The following is a 12,360-nucleotide window of genomic DNA, read 5'->3' as shown; positions in this document are numbered from 1 at the left end:
TCTTTTATGGAGTTTTCCAAAAACACTATATGCCTTTGCTAACCTGTTGTCTATCTCTCCGTCAATCTTACCATCCGAGGAGATGAGGTTGCCTCGGTAATTAAACTGTTCTGTACAGAAGAAGAATTTCACAGTTACATGCACTGTGTTGCCAACTCTCCTGATTTTATCACAAGTCGAAAGGCAGTTGCTTTTCTTTTCTTTTTCTTTTTTCCCCTTTTTTCTATTTTGTCTTAAGGTCTTATCTCTTGAATTCAGTGACTTAATGGGAATTTCAGCTGTCAGAAAATAAAGATCATGATAACAGAGCAAAAAAATTAAAAGTTGTTTCTGCATAATTCAATGTCTAAAAAGGCAGATAAATACAACAGTGCAAAGTGTATTATTTTAACCCATCTTGCTACTTCAAACTAATAACATGCTTTCTTAGGTCTGATGTGATTTCTGAATGTTTTAAGTTGGCATTAATATTGAATTAACATCTCTAGCCTGTAGCTGATATGCTTCACTGTAATTTTAAATTTACTATGAAAAGCCTATCTTATTTTTACTGGTAACTGAGTATCTCATTTTACTCACATTTCTTTGCATCTAGGAACTCCCAGCAAGCATCTACTGAGTATTAAATATTTTCATCCTGTTTTGATAGCTGCTTTTTTCAAGAACATAAAAATAACTTTAATTCCTGCATCTGCCTAGCTCCTCTGGATTTCCCTTGACAGATGGTTCATTGCAAAGTATGTGTTTTCCTTTTTAGGCTGATGTTTATGAAAATACATAATCTATCCTAGTTTCTGTAATACCCAGGGAACTTTGTAAAACTTAAAAGTAAATTTTGCTGCTTCATGGTTAAAAGGCACTGTGGGGCCTGGCTTGTACCTTTTAATAGCAGCACTGGAAATCCAAGAGCATCTGATGTCAAGTGTGTGGGTAACTTTCAAATAGGAAATGTTAAGGTTTGGGTGTCAGAACAGATGGGAGATTTTTCTGGCTGTTTATAATGTGTTTCTGAGTGCTAATCTAGCCCAAGTGCCTTTCCACCCAAAGGAGAAATCATCACCTTCATAACTGGTGAGTGCCTAGCATGGTAGGCTTGTGGAGTTAAACTAACAGTGTGTCTAGATTCAGCCCAAACATTGCCCACATAGAGTAGCCCGGCGGAGCCTGTGGGCAAAAATAGAAAGCTTAGAGGTAAAAACAAGCTGTCTGTGCACACAAATGTGAAAAAACCTCAGAGGATTTTCATCTTAGATCAGCTGTGAGTGGTCTGTCTGTGTGTATGTGTCTAGTTAATAACACTAATGTGACAGAAGATATGAAGAATATTTCAAATGTTTTACAGAGATATCTGAGTGGTTTTAGACACCAAATTACAATTGAGATAAGAGTCTTAAGTCAACATTTCCTACAGTAGCCTCTGGCTATGGTTACACAGGATGAGGCTGCTTGCATCTAGCCTTATTAAGTGGAATTTTTGCATTCCTTCTTGACCTCAGGAAGAATGCTGAGGACTGGATTCTATAGGAGATCCTTTTTTTTTAGGAAATGAACAGTCTGTTCCAGAGTGGACATAAAAAGATGAAACTGCTCTAGAATCAGCAACTAGTCTGGAATATTGGGATATATTCCAAATACTGCATGTGGAATTGTCCAAAAATCTCATTCAGATGGTGAAAACGTGAATTTCTGGAAAAAGGACAATCCATACCTCTTTCAACACAAGAAGGCCCCCATTTGCGTCGCACAACTTCAGCAGGGAGGGGAGACTGTTTCTAAGCAGAGTTCTGTATAGGCTGGTGTTCAGAACATGGGCCTATGATGCATGTCCACACTGCCATAAGTGGAGGTTGTTCTAGGGTCAAGGTTCCTATCTGGTGAATGTCCTAGCCAGGGGAATACATGCTTTCTCAGAAAACCAGGAATAAATTTTCATCCCCAAATGCTGATTGTTAGGCTATAATGCCTATAAAAACGTTTCGCATTTTGCATCACAGCCTGACAAGGACACCCACACTCTTGGCTAACTACATACCTCCAATTTTTCTTTTGGGGGATCTTTATTTCACCAAATTTCAGTATTCACCACATTTCCAAATACACCAAACCAGATTTCCGTCTCTCCAAATGATGTGTAGCATGTAAGAATGTCAATGCTGTGAAAGCTAGTTATTAACTAGGTCTGTTTTTTAGGTAGTGCATGGCTGAATGACGCAACATATTTTCCCACATGATTTCCCTCGTTGGTAACTTCATTGAAGACTGGATATTATATTCTTTTCAGTTTGATGACTAGTCTTCCAGTCTTGAGAGCTTATCTTTCTACATCCTTCTGTTTCAAATTTTGTGTGTGAAAAATCCACCTTCCATCCAAGAACAGCTGATTGGGGCCAGGTATATGCCAGTATTCTTGGCCACACAGATTTCACAGGAGTAGAGCCAACTCTAAAGCAATAGTGATAATGATCCCACAGAAACTGTTAAAGAGACAAGTTAAATGCCTTCATAGTGTGGGGCTGCATTTTCCCTTGTCACTTTTAATCTGGAATGAAACTTCAAATCTTTTAAAATAAAATCAATATCTGTAGCTTCATCATGTATTTATTCTGACTCTTTGCAAAACTACGAACTTGAGCTTGTTTATGTGCAAGGTAAAAGGTCATGATTGGCTTCTAGCTTACCAAAATTATTAGCTTATTTCCTATATAAACTTGATATATGACTTAAAGTTTTCTATAAAAAGCATTATGCTAAAATTAAGTTGTAATAGACAATAATTTCATATACATAGATTATTGATGTGTATAATGTTAAAGGTTGGTCAATATATTAGGTCTCAAAAATTGCTTGTCATGGGAATTTTCATCAGATAGAAGTTTGTGAATGGAGACTATCAGACCTCTTATTTCAGTCTGCTTTAATACATCACTGATTTAGAAGGATTACTTGGTTGACTGGATTTACTTGGCTACCATGCCTGCTAGTACAGTAGTAAAGTACATGTCTTAAAGAGGGATAGATGGCAGAGGACACTGTATTGTAGAAAAGAGGAAAACATTTTCTGTAAGTAACCAAGACAGCACTAACTCACAATCATTTTGTGTTTGAGGGGATTAATTCAGTCCTTGGCTGCAAGGATTACTGAGTAGGAGCAGAAAGATGTTATTGCTTTCATATATGGTGATAGTGAGAGTGTTACTCATACACAGCCTTTGGTTCTGGTGACAACATTATTCAAAAGAAGAGGAAAGGTCATAGAGCTCATCAAGTATGACAGTGATGCAAAGGATGGAAAAATTATCTAGAAGTGAGAAATTTAAGGAGTTTTGAGAAAATCCACTATAGAACAGCAGCTGTTCTCAGGCAACTAGCTGCCACTTAGACATACAGCTTGCAGTTCATCTTCCTTAAATGAGATGATGGATCTAAGCTGTTTGTATAGTCCACACTAACCCAACAATCCCAGCAGCAGAGTTTTGGGCTGTGCATCTGCCTCTCTAACTCTGACTAGGAGCTGAGTGAGGGAGTTTCAAGTTCCTGCTTTTTATGAAACAGGAATAGCATATCTCTCTTCAATCAGGTGAGCACTTAAATTTTTAATGTAAAAGGGATGGAGCATTATTTAAATGGATCCATTGTAGAAGAGATTAACAATTATGAAACCATAGTGTAGAGACTACATGAAACCTGAGATCAAGCACCTGGAAATGATCTCAGGCAATTCAGTATTTTTAGTGCTTTCTACTGTCTTCTTAGTCAACTTCTTCACCACAGCAGGCTGCTGTTTCAGGTCTTACTCATTATGTAGCTTGCTTTACATGTTGCATTTAGGACAATGTGCTCACACAGGCAGTCGCTGTGAAATCCACTAGGTATCTTAGTGCCTAAAGAGGATCTATGTCACAACTCAGCATTGCAATGTCTAGGTTTCCTTTGTCAGTCATACCTGAAAATAGACAATCAAGAAAACCATAACAGTGTGTTTTGGCCTTTATAAACACCATCTCAATAGTGTCTCCATTTCATTATGCTTCATATTTTGATCTTTCTCCCTAAAAATCTTCACTCTTGTCATGTCTAGCTGAAGGGAAAGAGCAATCCTGATCCTACATGAGTTTTTCCCCTTCCTGTTATCCCTGATGTCTAGCGTATCTCTCTGGAAATTCATCTGTCTTGGCTCTGCAGAAACACAAAGTGCCACATATAATATTTTGATGAAGCCAATAACAAAAGAACTGGATGTTTGTTTTTTTTAATGGGCACAGCTTAAAGCATGAATTTTGGGACAATGCAGTAAGGGTTTGCTTCCGGGTTGAAACATAGAGTAATATTTCATTCTAAATTATTGTTTCAGAGAGTGTCCAAGTGAGCAACAATAACAGAGAAAGGAAGTTTAGAATGCAGCAGATCATGTTTCCTTGCAAACTGGACATAGATAAAAAAGTAATGGTTCTAATATTTTTTCATTGTAATTTCTGTTGAGCCTATTATTCCTAAGGAAATCAGAATTATATGATTGTGTTCTCTGTATAGATTGCTCTCACTCTCTGTATCAACCACTCAGCATCAAATATGTTTTGAATCCATGACCATTTTCAAAACATTTTCAGACAGTGGGAATCTGAAAAGTAGTGACACTATCATCGTGTCCTAAGAAATGCTGGTTAGGTAAAGGAGTATCATATAATTTAGTGCCCAGCTGAGAAAAAAACAAGGAGAAGTCAGCCATTATATTCTGTTTGACACCAGGCACTGATCAGTGAATACGTGTCCCAGCAGCCCATCTATGCAAGATGTATCTTGTGTCTCTCTGTTGAAAGACAGAAATGATGGAGAGACTAGAATTATTCTGATGGAGAGAAACATGTGAGATACAGCGCAAACATCTGCAGGAAACCTCAAGTTACATTTTTCTGTTTATTATTTTATTTCATACTTTAGCGTCACTTGCAGTGTCTTGGTGTTGATTTAAGAAACTTAGGTATTATAAAATATGGTGATAATATTCTAAAATGGTAACAGATCAGTGATAAAATTGACAAAATCTTGGGGAAATTCATAGAATGGTTTCAGTTGGAAGCAACCTAAAAGATCATTTGTTTCCAACCCATCTGCCATGAGCAGGGGTAGCTTCCACTAGATCGATTTGCTCAAAGCTCCATCCAACTTGAGTTCGCTAGAGGAGTTATTCAGAAAATATGGGATTGACTGCAAGGTCTTTTCAGTGCAGTTTGTTTTCCGGACAGTGACAGTAACAGAAGAGAATGAACATTCTTGTTAATTTTCAGTCTATTTAATCTAAACTGAAAGAGCTGTTAAACATAATTGCTGAAAGAAGTTGCTCTCCTTATGCTCCTGGAGAATTCTGGTTATACAGTTTGAACGCACAGACTTTCAGGAAGAAACAGACTTTCCTGCAATCCATTTATTCTTTGCAAGTCAATAGCCTAAGTAATTTAATAGATCCTCTCGTACATTAATTTGCTTTTTCACTTGAAACATACTTAAATATGATTCCAGCATAGACCAATATCATTCATCAACAGCAGGAACACTCCTCCGTGAATGTCTTTTCACGTAATGCTGACATGTAGATTTCCCAGGTTCTTGGGTGGTCGGCAGTTGTCACTGCACAGGTAAGATCTTAACATGTCCAGCTAGAATGTTAGACATGCTTTGACTATGAGAATATTATAATTTGTTTTGTCTATTCACAGAAAAATATTGGTTAGAAGGGAAACCTTGTGTTCATCTCTTCCAGAAACTGTACTCAAAGCAGGGCCAACTTTGCAATTGCATGAAGTTACCTTTAATGTCTTTTGGATGCCTGGAGGAAGCATACAAAAGAGCAATTTTAAATAATAAAAGGAGAGAGGTTTCCTCCTCCAGTATTACAGAAGCTTAATGTTAGACTATGAGTCCCTCTTTGGAGGAGTTTATCATCACACAGATTATAAGAAAAGCTAAGCTGACTAGACTCCGAATTCTACAATCAGCCCTTGCTATTTCTCAAGGGTGCGATATCTATAAGTCACAGTTTATCTGAATTCCCCCACCTGAATATGTCTGCACAGCATGGTTGGTATATCAAGCAACATAAGTATATAGACAATGTAAGTATATAAAATTTGCATAATTACCGACCTCGAAAACCTGAGTCATTTCTAGAATATAAAGGGATCTATCAAATATGGCCTTTTCTTGGAAAATTTCCCTATGAATGTTTTTTAAGCCCTGGAATTCCTGCTTTTTTAGGTTTATTGATCTATACCACATCACCTAGTGGTTTGATCAACTGATCACCTACAAACCGTAATGTTAGTTGAATTTATATACTGCTGTGGTTATGTTACAACATTATTTTATTATGTGTCCAGACCTAATTGAGAAATACTAAGGGATATTCAGCATAAATCTGATTATGGTGGAAAATTATTTACAACTTTGCTTTACAGACTAATAAAAAAAGGACTTTTTTTTTCATCTGCATAGATTTTACATATGACTGTGTTTGTACTGCCTCTAAAATGGATATATCTGATGACAAAACTTTCTTTTTCCAAACAGGTAAATGGTTTAACTATGGAATTATCTTCCTTGTTTTAATCTTGGATCTGAATATGTGGAAAAACCAAATATTTTACAAACCTCATGAGTATGGTCAATATATCGGTCCTGGACAGAAGATCTACACAGTGAAGGACTCAGAAAGCTTGAAAGACCTTAATAGAACTAAGTTATCTTGGGAGTGGAGATCCAATAACACTAACCCATTGACGAACCGGACCTATGCTGAAGGGGACATGTTCTTGCATAGCAGATTTACAGGCTCTAGCCTTGATGTCAAATGCCTGGCTTTTATTCCGAGTTTGCTGGCTTTTGCGTTGTTTGGTTTCTTCATCTGGTTCTTTGGGCGATTTCAGAAAACTGACCAAGGCATGGAGAATTTAGACAAATCATACACAAGAATGAAACGAAAGTCACCGTCAGATATGGGAATGACACGAGAAAATACACAGGTGTTAGAAGAACCGTTAAGTTTTCAAGAACCACATCTGGTATCCATAAAATCAGACTTAAGTGAAATAGTTTTTAATTCTTCTCTCCTAACTTCTGAAAACCTGAACGCACAACTGAATGAACAAGATAGCCCCTTACAACCAGTACCAGAGTCCTCTGTCCCTAAAAGTAATCCTGTGACATAGAAGCAAATACCCAGGAAAATCAGTTTAAATAAGCAGTTACTATAAGATTTCAGTTTTACCTTTTGTAAGTTAAGATTTACATAGTGTTTAGAATAAGAAACTCAACCTATACCAAGAGGTGCTCAGCATGCTTTTTCTAGGAATTTTATTTTTTATTTGTATTATAGTACGTGCCTATTGTATATCTAACATTCCTTTATAGATTGCTTCCCAAAATTGCACAAGCTATTTATTAATACATTACCTTAACTGTATAATAGTGTACTAGATGATTACTTGCAGGTATAAAATTCTACCGTGGTGGTGCCTTGAGACATTAAACTGTTTTTTAACTCAACACCAGGTGTATAGCACAGTTCTTCTCATCTGTTTTGCAAAGCTTTTTGTATACAATTGTTTCAAGTATCATTTGATGTCTTGACAGAGGAGACAAATATAGTTATTCCCAAAGAAAGCTTTCTGTTAGGACATCACAACTTGACTTTGTTATTTATTCATCTTTGAAGCCAGAGGCTTTGATGACCAGACTGCAGAGAAACACGTTGATTACCTTTTAATTTTGCTGGCTGGCTGCCAAACACAAATACAGATTTATTATGCGGTAAACAGCAGAGACATAATACAGCATGGGTCACTACTTGTGAAAATATGAGTTTCTCCATCAGTAATAGCAATTAGGTGATAATGCCTAATTATGTTTTTCCTAATTAAAGATAAACTGGTCCTTGATTAAAAGTTTTGCCCTTCACCTTTTAGAAACAGACGTGAAAATACATAGTTGAAGCAACTCTTTCCATCATCACTGCAAATGCATGCAACATCAAAGAGCCAATGAAGTGATAGCAGTAAAGGACACAAAGCCCATTAAATCCAGTATTTTTGCAATTTGGTGCAGATATGGTCTGGGTATATGTGAAACATACATAAATATACACTGCATATAGACAGTCTTAACTTGTCCAAATACTAAAGAAATGTTTAAAGTTTTTAATTAAAATAGATTAATTGTTGATTTTTATTGTATTCTTTTTCTTCTTCTTCATTCATTATCTATGAATATTTGTAACCTGGAATCAGAAATGGAGAGAAACTGGGGGTTTTGTTTTTTTGAAGGGGACATCATAATGTGAATTTCTCTACTGTATGATCAAACTATATGCACTAGAGAAATTGCATATCTAAAACATCAGAAAGACTCTGATTTGCCTCTAATTTAATTCTGTAAATTGTTGTTACAAGTTGCTAAATAATAAGTCATTTTTAAGTCTGAATTATTTCCCTGTCATTTCCTGGTGTTGCTGTATTTTGTCTTTGTGACTTTTTTATCTCCGTTGTTTTTGATCAATCTGCTTTTAAGTTTTCAGAATGCTGAATTTAGCATGCATAAAAGAACTATGCATTTATTAACTGTCACTTGAGAGCCAGTTTTAATAAACATCATTCAACAGTTGTTTATTATGAGGCAGGAACACGTTCTGTTAGTTTTGCAATTTTTTAAAACATTTTACCCATGCATTGCCCTGTTTAAATCATAAATATTTCTGACACTAAAAAAGACACACAGCATCACAGTAATGTCAAAATCAAATATTTTGTTTATGAAACATTTAGTGTTTCATCAGGAGAAATTTCACTTTATAGGCATACTAAATTTTTATCCATTAAAAATTATGACTAAAAATAAATCAATTAGCCTTTGCCTACTGCAGCCTGTAAACTTGTTTAATTGATGTATGATATAGTCAAAAACAAGCCATTAATTACTAATGGTAAAACAGTGTGAGATCCTGCTTGTACTGTATAAGAGGTGATATATTGATGTTTGACATTCAAACAGCATTTGATCTCTTAAGTAGTTACAGAAATAGCTTTTTAATTTCAGAGATACATGCTTCTCTGTATGTTTTGGACACTGTAAACCCAAGTACTGAAAATCCCTTATTAACTCGTTTTTCCTTTTTGTACAGAGTAGTGGTTAAATACATTTATATGTAGGCAGAAAAATGAAAGAATTATTTGAGCCTTACTGCCGGCAGGATTACATGACTGAGGAAACTGTTATTAAGCAACTGATTCACAGCTAAAATAATTCTGTGACCTCATATTGAGTTAATGCTTTTAGGGTCATTATAAGCCTTAATGAAAGAGAGAAAAGCATCAAGTAATCCTAGATTTTGTATGAATATTTAAATTAATAGTCAAGCAGAGAGACCACTTACATGATAAATTCATAAGAAGTTGAAAGATTCAGTGCAGCCACTCCACATGGTCAACTCATCAAATTAACTAAAGGCGGAAGGACTCCTCAGTTGTGTGGGAGTCTCGTTTGTAAGCACAGATGGGAGAAGAGAGGAGTATTTTTACTCTCCACTTCCAGTGTTAAGTTTGAGAAGCCTGAGTTTGGTGGCTAGGCTTACCCAAAGCTCCTGAAACAGGCAGAGACTTGGGAGCTGAACACCCTAAAGGTGACTCAGTACCTAACTCAGTCATTTGTCTCTGCATTACTGAGTAGTGCAACTGAGGAGGAGTAGGTTTGTGGAGTGAAACAAGTTGGTGCTGAGGACCCAGTGCCCACAGTTTATGCATTTCAGGATTTTACGTCAGTTTAGCTCTTGTCTGGTCCTAGTAGAGTGAATGAATGATAGTGGCTGGCAGACATCCAGAGACCATGTGATCTGAGTTAGGGAAGAGTAAGTGGGCACAATCAAGACTGCATTCCTAAGCACAGCTACTAAAGCAGAGTCTTCTTCCCAGAATGGAAATATTCCTTTTCCAAACTTGTTGCCAACTGTTGTTCATTTTTAATATTCTGAAATGTTTCACTAACACGAAACAGTCTGAAATGCTTTCCAGTCTAGTACCTGTAACTGGGACCTTAATATGGATGTTTGACCTTCTCCTGAAAGCCTAACTATTACAGGATTTTTTAGGTTTTTGGTTCTTTTTCCAAGGAAGTTGAAGAATCCATAGATAGGGAGAAACCTGAGGAAGTGTCAGTTTTTTTCACAAACTGTACATCTCCATTCTGCCCTCTGTAATGAACCTGCTGCTGCCAGGGCTGACCTGTGTTTGCTTTCTCAGAGATCAGATTTGGTACAATAGCTCTTTTTTTTTACCATAGATACATGGTGATGGATGATATCAACTGCCTTAAATAGCATACATAGAAGACACATCTCTAGGATAAGCACATAAGATTTATGAGTCCACAGATGCCTATAAATTGCCTTAGCATCCTCAACGATTACCTTTACTGAGATGGAAATTACATGGAGAAAATAGAATGTAAGAATTTTGGTAGAAAGTACCTTAAATATAATATTCATGCTCATGGAAATGTATAGATATCTCTAAAATCCATATATGTGTATATATGCTAGGAGCCTAGATATTAGTTGATTCTGTTCGGGAAACTGCTGAGTCTCTCAAGCAGACAATTTACTACTACCCTTTTCTATGCCACATTGTTCCATGAGTTACTTATTCCAGGTTGTTTCATCTCCTCTGCCTTCACTTCTTTTGCTAAGAAAATATAAAACCAAAGAAAGAGTATTTAATTGCACTATCTGCTTCCCCAAATTATGTCTGTGTCTCATTCACTGAGAAAGTAAATTTGATCTGTTTCAAAAGATTTCTGTTCTCTCCAACTAGTATCATCATATTTTGGGATACTGCACTATATTACAATATGTGCAAAATTATTACTTTTCCTGTGGTGAATAGCATCCATCATGAAAACCACCTGGAAACAAAGTGCAAGTGCCTCTCAAAAACTGGAAAGGCAGAAATTCAGTTCCTTACTAGACTGGCAAGCTCATTTTTCCACAAGTGAACAGGTTATTACTCATTTTTTAAAGATGTAACAGATTTTTAAAACACTGATCTTAATTTTAACAACCTCCTAGAAGAGGCTTTTTATCTCAGGCTATAAAGTTGAAGTAGTTACGGTCCTGCAAGCAGAGTGTTTCAACTTTTAGATTGCATTAAAAGTAACCTGCTTAAACTTTGAGCATATTACAAGAACCATAAAAATTAGACCACACTATGAATAAGAACATGAAGCTGATTCTCTTCTTGCTGCCCGGTGCAGGATGGAGAGAAAACACATTTATCAGATGTTTGAGTGACCCTATGCTTGGGATTATGGACAGTGACATGCAAAGATTCAAACTGTATTTAACAAACAGTTGCAGTCCTTTTATCAACAGAGATGCCACTGCCAGCACCAGACAAACCAGCTCTTCTGCCCTATGGTCTCTCTCCTGTCCATCTGTTCCAAGTCACAAAAGATAAAGGAGTTTTTCCTTTACCTGTGCACTCAAAACTGTCTTGTGGGGAGCCTGGGCTCCCTGAGCATGATGTGGCATCTCACTGTGTTGCCTAATATACAATTCCAAATAGGACAACCAAGAACAGGCAAAAGAGGGAAGTCTGGTCTTTGAGTTTCACAGCCTTGAGGTGAAGAAGAATGGTTTATGTGATCATTTCAGAGGCAAATCAATATAAATGGAAGTTCTGTTTCATAGAAACACAAAGGGACAAATGGAGAGACAGCAAATCACTAGAAATCCTTTCCATCCCCTTCAGATATTCAAACAGAAGCAGTAAGTACCTGTTCCCAAATGCTTACACACAATTCTCAGCTTCCAGATGACTTCTGGTTGAGTAGCTCTTCTGGGTGACTAGGTTTTAACACCATCTTAGTTCCTCCTAACACTTCCTCTGCATTGGGGATGTCAGCAGCTTTTCACTGTTTGGGGGAAAGGAGTAGTTTTCTGAATAAGAAGGAGGATAGAAATCAGGAGGGAGAAGCTCCATGAGGCTGGTACTCTCCACAGTAAACTCTGTATTGGAGAGAGGAAAAACATAAAACCAGCTGCTTTACGAAGCAGAGTGAAGTAGCAAAATCAAATCCTTTCAGAAATGTATCTTACATCAGCAGCACAGTCACAGAGATACTTCTGATCTCATGCTTTTCCTTTGATGTATAGCAATTGGGGTCTGTAGAAGAGCAGCTTATCTGATTCCTTCAGGCAGGTCTCATGCAGTTTGTGATGTCTGGAGGACTTCATTTTGAATTCCTTCTTCTCTTCCTTTTTCTGTCTTTTTTTTCCCCCCTAAAGTTCATTTCATTCTTCTGTTTTTATTTCCAATACAT

General features: G+C 36.7%; 1 protein-coding gene across 1 annotated transcript in view; it reads left to right on the top strand.

The window, feature by feature from the left end:
* The window catches only part of TMEM117 (transmembrane protein 117), a 195,653-nt gene extending 187,177 nt beyond the window's left edge, over window positions 1-8,476 (top strand). The window contains exon 8 of the mRNA XM_027710914.2: window positions 6,565-8,476. Coding sequence (XP_027566715.1) covers window positions 6,565-7,202 — 638 coding nt within the window. The 3' untranslated portion in view covers window positions 7,203-8,476. The remainder of the gene's footprint in view (window positions 1-6,564) is intronic.
* The last annotated feature ends 3,884 nt before the right edge of the window (window positions 8,477-12,360 follow it).

This window comes from Pipra filicauda, unplaced genomic scaffold (assembly GCF_003945595.2).
Source record: "Pipra filicauda isolate LSUMZ 115617 unplaced genomic scaffold, ASM394559v2 scaffold40_size4127951_pilon, whole genome shotgun sequence".
Taxonomy (NCBI): domain Eukaryota; kingdom Metazoa; phylum Chordata; class Aves; order Passeriformes; family Pipridae; genus Pipra; species Pipra filicauda.
This window is presented reverse-complemented; position numbering and strand designations above follow the sequence as displayed.